Genomic DNA, 19,824 nt, shown 5'->3' on the forward strand with positions numbered 1-19,824 from the left:
AACACATACAATCAAGTTAAAGACACAGTATCATTAGAGTTTGTAGGACCAAATGTGGGTGATTATCACATTTTGTCTTAACCAACTTAAGGTCTGGTTGTACAATTATAGAAGGCATATAGTAATATTCTCCTTATCCTCGTGAACATGATAATGCTTTCAGAAAGTTGCATGACACTGAAAACCAAAGGAAAAATTGAATTTGGGGAAATTTGTCTTCCAACAACCACAGACCTATCTTCTGGGCTCCTTCTCCTCCATTGCTCCTTAGGAATCAGTGGCCTTTCTCTTTTCCCATAACACTAGGCAGTCTTTTAGCATATCAATTTTCAGTTTGCATTTTAACTAGTTGTTGACACATATATCTTGCCCACTCTTCACTGGATTCTTTGAGCACAGACTTTTGGATTGAACTGTCTACCACAGTGCTTAGCAGATTAGCATTCCGTAAATTCTTATGAGAACAGAAAAAACAAAACAATGAAGACAGGGTGGAAGAGGGATGAAGGGAGCCAAGAAGGAAATAAACTAACATGGATTTAAGTCACTTTTCAATAAAGTCTCCTTAAAGTTTTAAAAATCTTATTAACTATTAATTATTAAATTCATGTCTAACTCAGTGATTGTTAATTAGCTGCGAACAAGTGGGAAAATTGTAGGAGAATATAGTGGCTCCTCAGACCCCCTTATCAAATGAAGTAATTGTTCAACACACATTTTCATAATGAGGGTTCTCCTAGGAGCTAAGATAGCCTAAATAGAGATCAGAGCTTTGAGTCCTATGAAATAATATAAAGGGAACAGGATGAAAGAAAAACACACACAACTAATTAAAACAAGATAAATATGTTAAAAAGCATTCAACTGTGAATATATGTTCTGTACGAATCAGTGTCCACTGCAGTTCTTATAATTTGTTCGCAAGTGGATGGCTTATGTTCCTCCTATGCTCTGCTGTTGATATTAATTAGCACAGGTTTGAGGTGCCGAGGGAAAGAAACCAAAACATAAATAAAAACAGTTCAGCAGATGGTAAGGAAAGATAAATGCAAGGCAAGAGATTCATAAGTTCAGAATTAGAAATATTTTAAAGGATGCAGAGAAAACATAAAGGTATGTTCTCTTTCACCACAGATGCTTTATAAGAAAATGTTCATAATGTATACCACTCATACCAGAATGTTCCTTCCCACACATCCTTCTCTCCATAGACAGTGAGTTAGGTAATCACATCTTTGTATTCAAGCAAGGGAAGTTTTAAACACATTCTAAATTACTGTATTTGGTGGTATAGTTTGGGCTTTTGGGGATTTAGGGGCAGTGTGGGCTGGAAAATACCCGTTCACTTCTCCAGACTAATTTTCAAAGAATGGAAGGCACTGAGTCAATCAACCTTTCTACTGTGTTTGCATTGTTTTCACAATCTGAAGAGTGTGATAGAATGTTCCTCATCTGCATTTTCCATCAAGGCTAGAAGACAGATTTAATTAAAATTCGTGTATACAATCAGCCAGTTCCTACTAAATAAAAACTTGATGCTAGGCTGTAGGTGCTTCATAGACATAAGACTGGTTCCGGCTCAAGCCTGTAATCCCAGCACTTTGGGAGGCCGAGACGGGCGGATCACGAGCTCAGGAGATCGAGACCATCCTGGCTAACACGGGCGAAACCCCGTCTCTACTAAAAAAAAATACAAAAAAAAAAAAAAAAAGACTGGTTCCTCCTAGCAAGAATGTATCTGTCTTTGGAGCAATTCCAAACCGTAAACAAATTTGAAATATCAGAACAAAATGAGTACTGAAATACAGTTAAAAGCAATACATCATGAAACAAATAAAGCTAAAAATAATGCTTCATAGTGTCAGGAGGGAAAATAATACTTCTGGATGCAGTAGCATTTAATTTGGCAAGAAGGATGAGTCAGTATCCAACAGCAAAGATGACTGGACAGTGTATGCCACTGAGGTAATGTTATGCCACCTTTAACAAGGTCTCTGCTCAAATGTCACCTTCTTAGAGCACACCTTGCTCTCATCTCCCACATTATTATAGTTACCCTGTTAGCAAATCCTCTTAAAGTATTTTGCACACAGTTATCTTTTTTTGATAAAATTATAATAGATATTAACCAATTCTGGTGACTCAGTATCTTTTAGAGTTGGGCAGGTGATGAGATAATCCTAAAACAAAAAGATGATTTAATTGATTAAATTAAATTGAGAGGCCAAGGTGGATTGCTTGAGCCCAGGAGTTCAAGACCCACCTGGGGAAATAGGAAGACCCCCATCTCTACAAAAAAAATTAAAAAATTAGCCAGGTGTGGTGGTGCATGCCTGTAGTCCCAGCTACTTGGGAGGCTGAGCTGGGAGGATTGCTTAAGCCCAGAAGGTTGAGACTGCAGTTAGCCATGTTTATGCCACTGCACTCCAGCCTGCACAATACAGCAAGACCCTGTCTCAAAAAAAAACAAAAAACAAAAAACAAAAAACAAAAAACAAAAACAACCCAATTAAAAAAAAAAAGAGTTTTATTCATATCCTTTTACTATTTTTCACTAAAACAGCATACATATTTTACTAAAACGGCATACATATTTTACTGATTTGGCAAGATGTTTTCTATAATTTTTCAACTAACAGTGATAGGTAAATGGAAGTTTTGTAGGACGTTTTAATATTCTGAAGATGACAAACTGACTCGCCTAAATAGGGAAATGGTCTAAGAAAAAATGTGAATAATTCGAAGTTTTTTTTAAAAAAATAAATTTAAAAAACAGTGAATATTTACTAAACTAGAAATCTCTGAAAAGCCAGGCAGTCTATTATCTTACCACTAAAGTTACTTTCCTGTGTGATTAAGTCATTTTTGAAAAAATGCTTTGTAACTATATAACACTTTATGATACTTCACTTAATTATTTCCTAATTATTGAAACATTTCCTAAGTATTGAGACCAGGATTTTGTCATTATAAAAATGCTGCAATGAATATGTTTATTCAAAAATATTTTTCAATATTCAAGTTAATTTTTAAGGATAAAGTGAGTTAGACATTAAGTAGGGTAGTCATATCATTGTATTCCAGAAGAGAATGTAGTTTTAATTTTATTCTAAATTATTTTGTGGTATAGAGATTCGGACTAGTGAGGGAGGAGAGAAATACTAGATCAGTGTCTATACAGATGGAATTACATACTCTGCATATTTCGTTTTAGTCATTACACTGTAAGGTTCTTGCCATTGATCCTGGTATAGCATCATATACAGTATATAACTAGATTCTAATATATGTTGAGGTAGTACTAATTTAAGCATTCAAAAACCTATGATGTAACATGTTATAGAAATATACTAGTGTCGCTGAAATGTTACGAGGTATTATTTTGATAAATATAATACAAATATTTAAAATACATTATTTAATGGTACTTTCATTCTATTATTTGACCTTCAACACAGTTAAAATATTTGAAGGGGGATTTAGAGTTAAGCTTAGATATGCCTAAATGGTTACTTTCATATTGGGTCTAAATGGGCTAGGTGGTGTCTGTGACCATATCAAACTGAAGTAAGAACTATACAAAATTTTCAGATTGTCTGAAACAAAATTTTCAGATTCACCATATCAAATTGAAGTAAGAACTATACAAAATTTTCAGAGTTAATAAAAAAGTACTTGATTCTGGGTTTGAAATACTACACATGAAGTAACAGCAGGATTTGCAGTGGTGGTAAATTAGAAGATAGTTTCATTGCTAAACAGGAAAGATAAAACTACAGATAATATAAATGAATAGAGATAGTGTGTACCTGGCTACTTTGAAAGGGATGTGTAATCCGAGAACTAGGAAAAAGTTGAATAAGTGGAGTGATTTTTAAAATGGATAAATAGCAATCATAGCTAACATGTATCAATTACTTGCTATAAGCCAAGCACCTTTCTAAGCTCTTTTTATGTGTTAGCCCAGTTCTTTCCTCCAGTCATTAAACCAGAATGTCTGCTAGTAGGAACCAGTCATCTGGGGGATTGTATAAAAGTATTGATACTTTTATTGAGTTTTATTTTAAAAGTATCAATACTTTTAAAAGATCCCCCCGATAATCCCAGTTTGCAGCAAAGTCTGGAAACCACTCAACAATGGTGCAGTATTGATATTCTTGTACTTATAAAGTGGAAACTGAGTCACAGAGAAGTAATTTGCCAAGGTCAAACAGCTGACACATGATTCCAGGTGTTCTGGTTTTTGAGCCCTTCTTCAACCACTGCAATGTCTCCCCAGTGCTTTAGTGACTAGTTCCTGTAAGAAAGCAGCTGGTATTCAAAAGTATGTCTCAGTGAAATAATAGATTGCTATGTTACTCACCTTTAGTGTCATTCCCAACTTTAAATTCCATGAGTACCAAGGGTATGTGATGGAGTAATAGCTCTAGCAAATGATTTTGTTCTCCAAATGAAAAACGAATGACTTCTAACAGAGTCCCATTCTGTGAGCTGAGGACCCCTAGTGGGCATTGTAATAATAACTCTTCTGAAAATAATTTTTCAGATGCATGTATATGCTGTTGTGATTAACAAAATAGTTTCATTTAAAGTACCGCAAAAATTACAAGAACTTTTAGTTACTGAATTTTTTTCAATGAAAAGATTTCCAAAATATCACTAAACGGAAAGAGCCAGATGTCTTGATATTACTCAAAAAAGGCTGTGAACTCCTGGCTTTAGACTATCATCTTCAGGGCAGCCATTCTTTTTGACAAGCGGCACCCAGAACAGTTGGACCTACTGAAAATAACAGAATTGTCCTTTAGAACTCAACCAGTAACAGAACTGTATTGATTATGACTAATACACCTATTTTTATTACAATAAATTTTAGAAAAAAAGGCATCAGCCTACAAATGAGCATTTGTAACCCTTGACCAAATACCAAGTGCCAGTCAGCATAAAGTAGAACTAAATGATACAATGTGCATGTTCTTCATATTGAAACTTTGGCATTCACTGGCTATCTGTAGAAATTGCAAAGCTTATATGTGATGCCAGGACCCACTTCAACAAAATTTTTAATCCACCATTTAAGAAATTCACACACATACACACACCTCAGAAGTAGTATCATGGCCTGGCTCATAGTGCATATGCATACATTCTTTTATCCCTCTGAATACAGTGCCATCATCTCTCTTGGACTGCCTGATTTCCAGTCCTAGTCAGCAGACGCAGCAGTCAGGCAAATAACATTTCTTTAATAAAAGATCATGATCTATAACTTTTTTTCTTACCGTTTTTCACCCCGACACTTAAAACTATTTCAATCGGCACTTAAAGTGTCAGACAGGGAAAGGCAAGAATTTCAGAAAACATTGGGCACAGGATGGCAATCTATCCTGATTTAGATTCTTTCTCTCATTATCAAAGGATAATTAGTGAGAAAGACAACAAACGCCTTCCTTGCAGTTGCAATCAGTTAAAACCAGGTAACAAACTTGTACATCAATATGTTTGTAAAGATACATATTCATGAATACATGAAACTCGCAAAAATAATTTAGTATTCAATCTCAGATACACAAATATACTTAAGAAAGAGAAGTTTTATTAGGGCAATTTCACTTTATTTTTCCATACAGCAAAGTCAACTACCGCAGTAATAATAAAATAAGCATAAAACAAATTGCAGCCCAAGACAAAATACATAATTTTAAGCAACTACAAGCAGAAAGTAAGTTGTGATTACATAATAGTAAAACCAAGCACATTTGTCCTTTCAGCAGATGAAAGTGGTAGGGTTGCTGATAAGTGCAACATTATTAACCAGCTGGAGTGAAGGCTGGATACACTAATTCTTTTAACAAGTGCCCATTATCACATTTTGCATTTTTGAGTGCTTCTGAGTTGAAAATTAAAACCGTGAAATTTGAACTGCGTTTTATTTTTCACCTGCTGAAAGAACAGGATCCTACAGCAATTAAAAAACAATCACATAACAACTATAGCTACAGTGTGCTGTTTGGTTTGCCTGTTTATGATTTAAATTTTGTGAAAGTCAATACTCGTTTTGAAGATTTTTTTTGAACAATAAACCACTGAAATTGGCAGAAACTGATCTGAATAATATATGTTCTTAGTATAGTTCTTTCTCTCTTTTTTTGTTGAAGTTTTAAACATGCAGTAGTTTTGAAAAATGTAAGGAATATCTGATCCATGATTTCACCTTAATGGTAGAAGTACCTGCTATTTTTGGTAATGATCTTCAGGCAGATTTGGCCCCATGGAGTTTTTGTCAGTCATGAGGGTTTGAAAGGATGGCGTATCTTTCCAGCTGAAAAAATCCTGGCAAACTACAAGCTGTCCACAAGAAAGCAAAGCAACATGTTTGAAGGGGTATGGAGTGCTAACTCTGTGCCACTTTTGCAAGCAATTTTGCTCAGTCTGTCATTGTATTAGCCTTAACAAAACTCCTTGTAATTATAGACGTTTTTATTCAAAATAAGATCTTACTATTATACAGGTTTCTCTCTTTTGACTATATACAGAAGTGCAAAAAGTCAACCTTCTCTCTAGACGTTCCAACATGCTAAATTGCAGCATAATCAACCCTCAAGAGTTTGCACACACGCTATAATTTTCATTACGTAAACTTTGAGTATTTGGATTATCAACAAAAAGTCCCTTGTTCTTTATTGATTATGCAGCTTATTTATAACAAGGCCTGATATTCAGGGATTTCAAAAATATTAAACAATATTTTAACATTTGAAATGGATACAGTAGAAAATAAATTTTATTCTAATATCTAGGATCTAGATCTTCTTATAATAACTAATTACAAACAAAATAAATCATCAAAATATTACTCAATTGTCTGCCAGGATTGTTGCGATAGCAACAACTTAACTTCTTACTTAGCAATGATTATATATTTATAAGATATCCATATAAAAGATCTTTGTTCTTTTAATGAAAACTAGACAAGAACTAACAATGACTGACATTCTTACACTGTAATATTAAATCAGTAAAATATAAATCATTTAGTTAACAATACGAATATTCATATGACACTACATGTAATTCAAAACTGAGTATGTTATGAAGGAAAAACTACTTTTTTTTTGTATTTTGAAAAATTCATCGGTAAAATCTAATAAAACAATAGTCTATAAACTGAAATGGTATTCAATTGTTAATAGAAAATGAAAATCTAATAAATGTAGGAAATGAAAAACTACATTTTAACAAGAAAAATAAGTAATATTCTATAATGTAACTAACTACAATAACATGTGAAGTCACCATTACTTTCTTAACACGATTGAAATTACATTGGTATGGGTTCCAACCCGTAATGTAATAATCTAAGGCTTTAATAGATGTACAGTACAATCAGTAAAATCAACACATCAGTCTTATATTAGAAAGCATCTCTCTCAAGCATAAAAACTTGCAGTAAACTTGGAAGTATGGAAAGTTCTATAACTGAACTTTCACTTCTCCCATTCCATACTATAACTACCAGTGACCTGGCCCCTACTTCAGCAATTTTTAGAACTGCCGAACAGAGCAAAAATATCCTTTACTAGCTGCGACATCCAAACCTCAAAAAAAGGAATTCCTTTGGATGATTCCATTCTTAAAAACTGAATGCACATCTATTTTTTTTTAATTTTGTAAAAGGCTTTCTAAGGCTATAAGCAGTTAATCTGAACAAAACAAAACAAAACAAAAATCACATATAAAATTCACCCATGTACTTAACCCACCCAATTACTAGGTTAATTAAACATTTCTCATTTTCATATTTTGGTTTATCATGCATCTGATGACAGTGCTGCTTTCTTCTTTGTTTAGAGTCACTATTTTGAATGTGACTGTGATGAAGCATTTAAGCAAACGTGAAACCATTTTTGCAAAGCATTTATAGTCTTTTGACTTTTGACAGAGGCTATAAATAGAAGCAAAATAATTTCCTCAAACATTTTTTGTTATTGTGTCTCAGAAATGGCAATCCCTTTTGAATAACATGTTATACAGTATAGTATGCATAAATATTACACTACAATGCATTAAAATAATTTTACATATATCTATTATATATATCTCCAGTATGTGTGAGTTTATCTGTATTGAGAGAGTTTGTGTTGTGCTGTCTATTGTTACTGTAAAGTTAAATTGGCCATTTCTGAGACAGCTTTGGTTTCAAAAAAAAAAAAAAAGAAGAAAAAAAAAAGAATGGTGCCCTTTGACTGATTAGTACTAGCAAATATGCAACAAAATGTGGCTCTGAAAACAATAACACTGAAGAAATAATACTCTAATTTGATGTACAGTCTATGGCACTTCATGAGAATCCTTAACAACATGGTACTTAAAGCCATGATGTGCTTTAAAATATACACAGTTGTGGTTTTGCTTGGCACATTCATCTCTGTCAGATCCCTCCCTCACCACGTCTTACAATCTATTACATTAAAAATATTACTCTTAAACAAAAATGACTGTGCATGCACGCTCTCATCTATAATGGCAATTTTAAATACAAGGTGCACCTTTGTTATTTGTAAACCTTGAAAGAAATAAACTTATTTTAAAAAAATTATATCTTGGTCTACAGACGTACCAATACATAATAGAATCATGGTTACACCATAGTCTGTCTTTTCAAGATGGCATGAATATATAGGAAACTAATTAGGTATGCATCTTTGAATGCATAACTCTGTGCTAGAAAAGAAAGACAATGTTGTTCTTTTAGACAGGAATATCACCTCAGCACAAATATCAATTAAATGTACAAAGTGTATAGGCAACAGTGTGCAGTGGATTTCCATGTTGTCTTTTCTTCTGGTTAACATGCAATATGTGGATGTCTTGTGGCTGAGGAACTTTTGTGTGTGTTGCTTGACGATATATACAATATGGCTAATGACCTCATCCTTTACTCTAACCAAGCACACTGTCCTTTCCTCTTTAGCATGATCTACAAGGGAAAAAGAGAGAATCTTTGTTAGAACAGATAGTATCTAAAAGCAGTTTCTAATATACATTTAATATGAAAATTTTCTTTTTGATTAAGCAGTATATTCACAAGTTATTATATCTTCATATAAAAACAAAAACCATTTCACAAGAGTAGACAGAACAAAATCTGTCTATCATTTCTATACGAACGAAATAATGTGTACAATTTAATAAAACTGTAGAATGTGCTAAAAAATTTACTAATCCTAAACTAAAAGTATAAAATACATTTGCAGAATCAAGGGGCATAATATACACAGTTCTTTTTTAGCACAATTGTTGTAGGGCAAAATTTAAACTTACTTCTTTTCGGCAGTTTAATAAGGTTTCAAGAGTAAAGGTCTGGTCTACAAAATTAAAATTCATGTCATATGTTCTATTAAACAAGATTTATTCTATTTGGGTGCTTGATTAGCATAATGCAGGTTTAGAAAAAAACAGAATGATACTTTAAGTGATGGCTTTGGATAATTCAGTTTGTTGAACTTTTTTCTCCTAAAACTAAGAAAATAAAAATCATTCTTTTTGAATTACAGAATTATTACTCATGAATTAAGTTGTAATAGATACTACAATGTACTTGTGGATTAACAGTTCCAGTTTTTACAAGAAATTTGTTCTCAGCAGGGAATCTTTACATATGTTAAAAGTATGCTTCACAATACAACCTTGAAAATGAAAGAAATCACAATCTAGTGACTCAAAAATCAGTTTAAATGTTGCAACTCCTCATGAAGATGGGCAACCATTTGTTAAATGAACGGAACATTAAATGCTTAAGCTTCAAAGACAAATCTACTGGTTTGCTAATTATTTTTAGAATTTATTTTTTCAACCTAGATTATTGCTAAGAAATAGAATACAGTTAAATATATACATACCAAACACACCTAATTGACTATAAGAGCTTGAAACAGATTGCTTTGGCATGTCAAACAAACTCTTCTTCTAAACCAACAACACTACAAAGTAATGCTGCTGCTTCTAAAAATGTGCCTATTGTTCAGAATCTGAACCTTTTTATCAGAACTGCTTTGAGAAAACTTATGAAATAGACAAAATCAATTTTAATAATTCACGACTGCAGCAAGTCTTTGGCAGTACTTTTCCGATTGCGCCTATCATTTCTTTCTTAAATGGCTATTGAATTCTGCCTATCCTCCTTTCCTGCACGGGCTTTGACTTTGTCCAGCTTTGCTACAGATTAACATCACAAGAGTTTCTGAGTTGGTTCTCAGCCACCATCGTTTCCTGACTTGGCACACTGTCCTTCTTTTACAAGGCCTTTACACCTCCACTGTCCTTAGAACAACACCCTCATTGTCCAAATTCATTTGTTTATGGATCCTGTTGGGAATAGCTGCTCTTCATCTTTGCTCTAAGAGAAATTTCTTCAAACCTCTCTTATTTTACTATATTATCCTGAAATTCCTTACATCTTTATCTTATTATTTATCTTTATCTCCTTGCCATGGTAACTAACACAATGTAGCACCAAAAACTCATTTGTAAATATGTTAATACACAGATAAAAAAAGGAAGCAACAAAGAATGGTCACCCATCTTAACCAATTTCAGTTTTAAGCATACTGTCGCTTTCTAAATATAAAAATAAGTAATTAACAAGCATCTGAGCACATGTTATAACTTGAATGCACGCATACTGGACAAAGCGTATTCCTATGGATGAAAAATGGGCACCTTTGTAAGTATTTAAGACAGTGTTCTTAAAGACAAAATACAAGACATTTTAAAGACTAAATACAACACTTTCAAACCATTTTAAAAATGTTGCAATGGCAACATTTTCAGAATTATATGATCCTCTGAGGTAACTACTTTAAAGTACCTAAGATTCATTTGAATATGTAGATTTGTGTGTACACATATATGTGATTATGTGTATATATTTATTTAAAGTGAGACTCACTACTTTTTTTTTTTTTTTTGAGACAGGTCTTGCTCTGTTGCCCAGGTTGGAGTGCAGTGGCACAACTGTGGCTCATTGTAGCCTCAACCTCCCGGGCTCAAGTGCTCCTCCCACCTGAGCCTCCTGAGTAGCTGGAACTACAGGAGTGTACCACCATACGCAGCTGATTGTTTTATATTTTTTGTAGGACAGGGTTTGACCATGTTGCCCAGGCTAGTCTCAAATTCCTGGGCTCGAACAATCCACCCACCTTAGTCTCCCAAAGTGCTTGGATTACAAGTGTGAGCCACCACGCTTAGCCAAACTCATTATATTCTAATGCCCCTGTGTATGGTGGTGCATGGGATGAAGTGAGTACATGGTCCCATTTAAGGTTTAGCCAAAGAATAAGAAAAAAAAAAAAAAATAAGTGATAATCTACACCAGGGGTCAGCCAAAATACTGCCTGTGGGCCAAATGTGATGTACTGTCTGTTTCTGTAAATAAAGTTTTACTGGAACACAGCCACACCCATTTTTTACATGTGGTCTCTGGCTGCTTTCATGATACAATGGCAGAGGAGAGTAGCTGCAACAGAAACCATACGGCCCACACAGCAAAAATACTTACTGTCTGACCCTGTAAGAAAGTTTGCCAACCCTTGATCTATACCTTCTAACTACTTTTTGGTCATATGTTTTATGTTTGTGTTTATTTCTAATCAGAAATTTTAAAAATTTATTTTCTCTTGACACTTTGTATATTTAAGTGATATTAACATATTTGTTATAAATGTCTGACAAAATTCCTCACAACCCATTTAAGATAAAAATGTGACCTGTATATAAATATTTTCTCAGAGATTTTGCAAAATTTTAAGTGCACTATACGATTGCTATCTTAAAAAAACCCAGCACAAATATGCTACTATATATTACATAATGAACTTACTGTTTAGTGATGAAAATTCTACATCTGGGTAACATACTTGTGGCTAGTCAGATGTTCGGCAGATATTATGGGTATCTAGCAAATAAAAAATTATTTAATGAATGATCCATGCAAGCAAGCCAACAATCAAGAGATGAAAACATTTTAATATTAAATTTTTAAAGAAAAGTGAAATTCAGCTGTGAGGTGATAGTCCTTATCTGGTCAACATAACAGTAAGTTAATGTAAACTTAAATGCCAAAGTAGCAACTAACTTTAAAATCTTCATGTTAAATACTATTCTGTAAATGTTACCAGCTTTTAGGAAATAAGATAAGTAAAACTATCAAAAATTCATGCAGAGCAGTATTGAAAGAAGCCCTTTTTGTTGGCCTACACACACACACACACACACACCCCTGTGGTTTCAGTTACTTAGTAATCATTCAGAAATCAGATAAGGAAATGTCTTGCCTATTTTTGTGCAACCAAATTTCTGACATTTTCGTTCAAATTAGGGTGTCTAACTATTTTTTTCCAAATTAAAAATACCAGGTAAGAATTATAAAGCAGTAATTCAAAGAACTAGGTAAGAGCCTAAGTTTACTTCAGAACATATTTCTGAATCCTGATGGCACCTTTTATTGTATTTTAAATGGGCAAGAGAATTAGAGAACTTGAGAGAAAATACAGTAAGAAACCAATATAGAGTTGACTTATTTCAATAGTTCCCAAAGTTAGAACTTCAAATTTGTAGCTTGATTTTTCAACCTGAAATTAATGGCTGCTAACCTAAGAGAGGCAGCACAATAGACTGAGACTGTCAGAGGACTGAAGACACGGGTTCTTCCCCTAGAGATCCATTTACTGGCTGTGTGACCCTGAGCAAAGCAACTCATTACTCTATGCTTACGTTTCTTCTATAAAACGATACTAATCCCATTTCAGCAATGTTGTTGGGAGAATAATAAAATCACATACACAAAGGCATTTTGTTGCTGTTTTTTCAATTTAGACATCTTAGGCTAATTCAACATACTACAATCCACAGTCTGGCGTGTATATTAATATGTCCCTGTTTTATTTCCAGTTCTCAGCTGACATTTTTACACAATTTTACAGCATTGGCAAATGGCACGAAAATGTGCTCCAAGCATAATGAAGCTTCTCATACCATTTTTCCTGCTGCTGCAGGACAGGATGTTGCACCCAACAGTGTAGAAGCATCAAGGATGGGGCTGTCGAAACATACCAAGGACCTTCAACACCAATCGATGCAGATGAAGGGCCAGCTATAAACTTCTGCATGCATGCAGGCTGCATTTTGTGGCATCAGCTATTTCCAGCATTGCTAATGTACTGTAGGCATATACATATGTATGTATATGTAGATATAATATATGTGTGTATATATATATCCATTCCCTTTTCTTTCTTTTGGTTGTCAAATAGTATGAAGACCCAAGATTATGCATGAAATGGTCACAGCACAATGCAAAAAGTAAAGTGTCCCCTACAACCCAGGTGGCCAAGGGCATGTTGAAATTTGCTCTGCTATAGTTCTGCTTACACCAGCAATTCTACGGTCATACATGGTACACGCATGAGAGTTCTTTATCACTGATTTGCACCACAGATGGATTGTATTGAATCCATCGCGATAGTTCTACCAAAGATTACTTATTAACATGCCACATATGCACCATCTAGCATTCTTGTAAATGAGTCTGATGTGTTCACATAAACCCAGGGCTATTTTGACAAGCTTCTGAAAAATTAATGATTCTTTGCCAAGAAATGTTTAAAGCTTGACTGAAACGTTAAATTCATTTTTGTATTCTGATTTTGAAAGTTTTGAATGGTTGTACTAATAGCTGAACGTGATGTATTTTAGAACAAGGGTGGCTACTCCTCACAGTAAGAACAACAAATCGATGTCTTAATTGGTCTTCCCTTTCCAAGGGGGAACATGTTGATTCTCATCTGATACTAATTCTTTTGAGACTCATTTGACTACATTTAACCTTCACCTGTGGATTATCTGAAATGTGGCTTGGCTCTATTTTTTTTCATACACTGTCAACTCTATTGAAGCCCAAATCTATTTTACATAAATGAAACTTGAAATCAACCAGTATTTTCTAGAAAATATTTTTAAGTAGAATCAGAAAATGCTGGGTGAATAAATGTCAATTTTTAAATTTTAAAATATTTTAAATCATCATTTATTTTAAAATAGTTATTGTATATCATAAAATTTAAATTTATGGAACAAATCCCTTTCACTTGAAAGTACCCTGCATAATTGTTACTCTATAAACTTGCATGGAATACAGAATGATTGTCAATTTGCCATACTTAATTTCTTTTCTTTTCATTCATAAATCTCCAACATTTATGCAGGGTAATTATAAAAATAAGAGCATTTAGGATTTTTCTTTCACTGAAAGCAGTGAGAATAAAAGCTTAGAAATGCTATACACAAACAATTTGTTTTGAATCTGCTTATTAAATGATTCAGATTATAATGAATTTATAACAAACTTATTTACAAGAGCGGTCATTTGTGGCATATGTAATACATTTAAATATTTTACTTTCTATTAATCATTTAGGCAATAACTAAGAAACTGTATATACCAAATGTTTTAAATAAAAACTTTAAGATGGCCTCTATTTTTGGTTGGTCAAAACACCTGCAAGATTGGTTGAAACCAATGAGAATTGCTTGTGTAAATATCATTTTAGTAGCTTCAGAAATGGAGCTGCGACAACTTTGGAGCACTTATAAATGGCATAAAAGCATTCTGCTGCTCATCATAGAATGTGTAGGCCAACAAGAGGTATCTTTGAAACCCCATGCTTATTAAAGCACCCTCTACAGCCCTCACGTACATACGATTCCCACTGACCTCAATGGGAAATCCACATGCGTAAGGGCTGTTGGATTGAGCCCTATTAGAGTTGTTTTTTAAGAAACAAAGCTGTAAATTAGCAAACCTGGTTGGCTGTGGCTGTTGCAGCGAAGGGAACACTTGTGGCAGATGTTGTTGCTGCGGACACAGTGGCTGGCGTAGCACCGTGCACCATGGGAACTTTCGGAGGGAAAATCATATAAGCGAACATACAGAAGAGTGTAGCAATATGGAAACCATGGCAACATGGAAGAGATAATTGGGCATGGTATTTATCACAGCAATAAGCCATGTGACAGGACATCATCACCAGCGAGTGACATGCAATCACAGCGCAAAGCAGGACAACATTCCAAGGAGAGAAGGGGAGGAGGGATGAAAGAGAAAAAAAAGGGGGAAAAAAGCTTGTTACCATCAAATCAAGAAAATTGACACAAACAGGCTTAATATGCTAAGTCAAAAACAAGAATTTTATATAGTGTTCATAGTCAGACATTCAAAATCTAAGTCAAAATACAAGTATTTACTTCATATATACAGTTATCTGTTTGAATGAAAGTATTTTTTTCTCATTTACTATTATAAAAATATACAGTATATTACTTTCATGAAATAGATTTTTTTTACACACCAGAACTCATAGTCCAATCAAAATCCACCAAAGGTGACTAAAGGAAACTCGTGTGTGTAAAGAAAACGTTTATGTGAGTCCATGTCAATTAAATAGAAAATGGCATTTAATTGACAGGTGTTAGTAAAGGGGAAATGGACTTGCCCAATAGATATAAGTTAAACTTAGCAGTGGATTTTGAGGGGCTGTGAGGTACACCATAGGTTTAAGATAATCAAGAAACAAAGCTGGCACCTACCAACACTTGTAGCGGGTGTCATGCACAATATTGAGCCTGCCCATCATGCATTGCAACAGGAAGGTGGATTTGAAAAGGGAAAAGAATTAAAACATCCCATCACACGTGTAATTAGAAAATTCATTTGAACAAAGAAGAAAAATTGTTATTATGGGAACAGTGGCATGTAACTGTCAGCACAATCAAATCATACAATAGCACAGTGATCAATTAGAACTAGTCTCAAGTGAAGAATAAAAGCCAGTTTAACTGTGTGCTGGTACACTTTGTTTCTCTTAAGTGTTGCCTATAAACAAAAGTATTTTGGAAGTAATTTAAATCCACTTAGTTCTTTTAAAAATAATATTGTAATTTGTTTTGTTTTAATCTGATTACTAACCATCTGGTCGTTTTGCTATTTCTGACTTTAACTTATAAATGCCTTAACATTTTCTTCATATCAGGCACATATTAACTTATTAAAGATATTATTTATTATTAAATACTAAATAATTCAATGTACAAAACTGACTTAACAATATAATGAAACCCAAACATTCATTTTCATTCTTTTTGTTTTATTTTCCTGTTCATTGTAGCAGCAACCACATAAACACGAAAGGGGTTGTGATTATTCATACAGGATTTGTATTTGGAGGGATGCCAAGCAATAAATTTTACATAAAACAGTGAAATTTCTGCATTTCCTTCGTTTGAAATTAAAATGTAGGAAAAGCCTTAAGGGGGAATATAATTTCTTATAAATATCAAATTGGTTTACTTCATGGTATCTAGGAAATCAGAGTGGTTTTCATTGCTGGTTCAGACCTTCAAGACTTCTGGGAGTAGCAAATGTTCTACAAAATTTCACACACAAGAAACTGCTAATTAGACTTCAATAAAAACCTTGAGTGGGAGATAGTGAAGATATATACATCACATATGGGGTGTTAGCACTGATGCTGACAATTGTTCAACCATGATAAGCAAAAATAAATGTTGCAAATATAGATAGTCCTTGTTCTCTTTGACATGTAAATATTGAAAATTTAACTTATTTTACCAAGTACAAGGCACTTTCCCATATGCAGAACCACTGTTCTTTCTATGGGATTATTTTAGAATTCTAGGTTTTAAAATATCAAAGGATTTTATATTTCTATCTAAATCTTGGCATATCCTGTTTAAATACTAGCAGCATCTGGGACGAACATTTGTTAGAAAAATATCTGCCAAATGAATCTTGTCAGAGATGGCCCTATAAAATAAAGCTGCCATTGAGAAACTCAACTTAAACACGGATTACTTAACTGGCATCCCTGTAACAGCTGCAATTAGTTTGTCATCACAATTAGACTGTGGGCACAGTGATCAATGATTAAACTCTGTAATGAATCTGGGGACACATCCTATCAAGTGGAATAATATTATATTGACAAGCATTAAGACCAAGATCTCTGTCATTTGCTACTACTACTGAGTCAAAGACTTGTGAAAGACAAACAGAAACAAGCCGGTAATAACAAAGAAGTTATAATAATTTGAGACAGTAGAGCAAGCAAAACTTAATACCAGATTTACATCTTATAAAACCATTACTGTCTTAATGGTAGGGTGAGAGAATTGGAAAAGAAATGATGAATGATAAAGAATAATGTGATAAGTAATATTAAAGCCAGTTTAAATATTGTACAGGTTATATGTTCCATTATTTATTATTATGATGAGACTTGCCTACTGTATTTCATCCCATGCATAATTAAGCCTGCACATGCTGAAAATGAGTTAACCTTATACTATCTCTCTAAAACCCTAAAGCTATTATGATTTGAATTTTAGTTTGAGTTATCTTCCTCATTACCATTATAACCAATGCACACAGTTTTGAGAGGCATTTGCAGCAAATAAACATAAGGCAGCAATGAAAATACTAGCCAGGGTGCAATAACTCACAAATATGAGGACATAATGCTGTAGGACCCACTTACCAAAAACGAAAATCACTTTTGAAATGACCTTGGTTTCCATCTTTACTTTACATGGGTTGATTTACTAATAATAATGCACAAATGGCCAATTTAAATTTTTCCTCCATTTTCAGCACAAAGCAAAATTTAAGTGAATGTATTTGTCAATTTCCAATTTATCCTACAAAGATATTTGTAGAGCAGAATGGGGTGCCTCTAAGAAATGTGTTATTTTAATTGCATGACTTTTTAAATCAAAAATTTTAATTGATATGTAGTAAAATGTAGGAAAAACTAGGATGATAATTTACAAATAAGATGTATGCATACTTAAAATTACTCAGCATAGAAGGGAAATAAGTAGAAGGGAAAAAAAGAATTGTAATGAAGATTTAGTTGGAAGTTAGAATTTCGATGTAATAATTCAGTCCTATTTAGGTTGATTATAAAAAGTATTAAGCTGATTAAGATCTTCTAAAAACAGTGTATATCATTTTAAGACTAAAAGTTAACAATCAGTTGGATTATTCTCAAAATTGGTATCCAAACAAGCAGTACCTTCTTTATTTTTATTAATTATAAGTAATTTACTAATATACATAATTATAAATTATTAAATGTATTAATGATACTAAATGTGACAAATCTTTTTGTTTTTTCTTCTTTCTATAAACACAACTCTGCCTATCCCTGCCCTTAGACCTACACCACCACCTAAGAAAGTTTCCTGGCCTTTTGTTGCCTTATTCTTGGTAGAGTTGTAATACAAGCCAAAGTTGAAGTTGTTTAAAGCAAATGTATTTTCAGAACTGTTAAAACTCAAAAGCTAACATTGATTGAGGGAGATATGCTAGAGAGGGAGACAAGAAGTGTGATTCTCAAGATGGTAGGTAAGCAAAAATAGTGATTAGGGCAGAGAAAAAAATTCCTCAAGATTGAAGTGGCAGGCAGTGTGCAGCTCCACAGGTAGTTGGGTAGGTAGCCTGTTCTTTCAGAATAGCCTTGCAGACATCAGGCCCTCAAGGGCATGGGAGCCTGAAGGGCATAGACAAGGAAGCCTATATCCAAGGCAAGCACAGAACCTCTGGAGTACCTGTCTTTAAGAGCTCTCGCAAGCATGGACAATGATCATATCAGCAGTGAGCAGCTGTGACTGATGAATGAAGAATGCATAGTCTGTCTGAGAATACTAGACTGCACAGGACCTCCATTTGAGGTAAGGTCAGGAGAGAGAGGGAGCTGGGGGATGTCCTGGATTCCCAGTAACGCCTGTTATTTCTCTCAACCCAGGGAGACAGAGATCAGAGTTCAGAGCTAGACTTAATTTCAATGAAAACAAATGGTGTAAAGGAAAGTGGTATTTCTTATATACCCTAATTTCTTGAGTGAAAATTCACACCTATAATATATATAGATCCTAAATTATGTATAATATCTACAAATAATCAATCTGGTCCTGAAAAGGGAAGGTTAAAACAAGTATATATCTAAATTTGAGAAAACAAAACTTTAATATGAATTTAACCTAATACTTATATTTATCTTTAAATGAGGTATTAAGTGTGAAACACAATGGAGTTAGGTGATCAGTAAGGGCTACTTCCACTCTCCCAAATCATTTTTAAGGTCTTCGTGTAATAAGCTCATATATATTGAGAGATTAACCAAGTCAGTCTGACTTGAGTTCAAGTTGTACTGAAATCTAAACCTTACAAAAGCTGTTTAACTTGGGGAAAATCACTGTATCTTACTAGGCTCCAAATTACTCATTGGTAAAATGAAAATATTAATGCCAATCTTTTGGGCGTTGTGAAAAAAAAAAGAGATAATATATGCAAAGCACTCAGTGCAGCATGAAACCAGAGCAACTATTCAATAAAATGTAACTCTTTTGAACAAAATGTGTGAAACAATCTGGCCTAAGGCAATACGGAATTGTAGGGCTTGGAACTGAAGGGTACAGTGTGTGTCCTATCTAAAGGATTTACATTTATTTAGTCTTCATGTAAACACTCTTAAACAAAAATATTTCTAGATACTAGATTTTACCCTTGGGCCATGAGTTTGCAATCTTTCACATAAATACTGGTATGCAGTGGCATACATTATTGAATGAATAAATGGAAAGATGGGTGGATAAATGGGGGGATGAATAGATGGATGAAAACAGAAGGACAGAGGAAGGGAGGAAGGAAAAAAGGATAAGAGAGGAAAGGAGAGGGGAGAACAGAAT

At 33.8% G+C, this 19,824-nt stretch overlaps 1 protein-coding gene across 12 annotated transcripts in view; it reads right to left on the reverse strand.

The window, feature by feature from the left end:
• Positions 1 to 5,576: 5,576 nt before the first annotated feature.
• MBNL1 (muscleblind like splicing regulator 1) overlaps positions 5,577 to 19,824 on the reverse strand; it is a 197,284-nt gene continuing 183,036 nt past the window's right edge. For 3 of the 12 annotated variants that reach the window (XM_025374639.1, XM_025374612.1, XM_025374604.1), the window contains 4 exons: positions 15,646 to 15,681; positions 14,862 to 14,956; positions 11,882 to 11,956; positions 5,577 to 8,980 (listed from right to left, as the gene is read on the reverse strand). In XM_025374639.1, the coding sequence (XP_025230424.1) occupies positions 11,900 to 11,956; positions 14,862 to 14,956; positions 15,646 to 15,681 (188 nt within the window). In that variant the 3' untranslated portion in view covers positions 5,577 to 8,980; positions 11,882 to 11,899. The remainder of the gene's footprint in view (positions 8,981 to 11,881; positions 11,957 to 14,861; positions 14,957 to 15,645; positions 15,682 to 19,824) is intronic. The other 9 variants (XM_025374654.1, XM_025374659.1, XM_025374617.1 and 6 more) reach the window with 5 other exon arrangements.

The sequence above is a fragment of the Theropithecus gelada genome, chromosome 2 (genome assembly GCF_003255815.1).
Source record: "Theropithecus gelada isolate Dixy chromosome 2, Tgel_1.0, whole genome shotgun sequence".
Taxonomy (NCBI): Eukaryota; Metazoa; Chordata; class Mammalia; order Primates; family Cercopithecidae; genus Theropithecus; species Theropithecus gelada.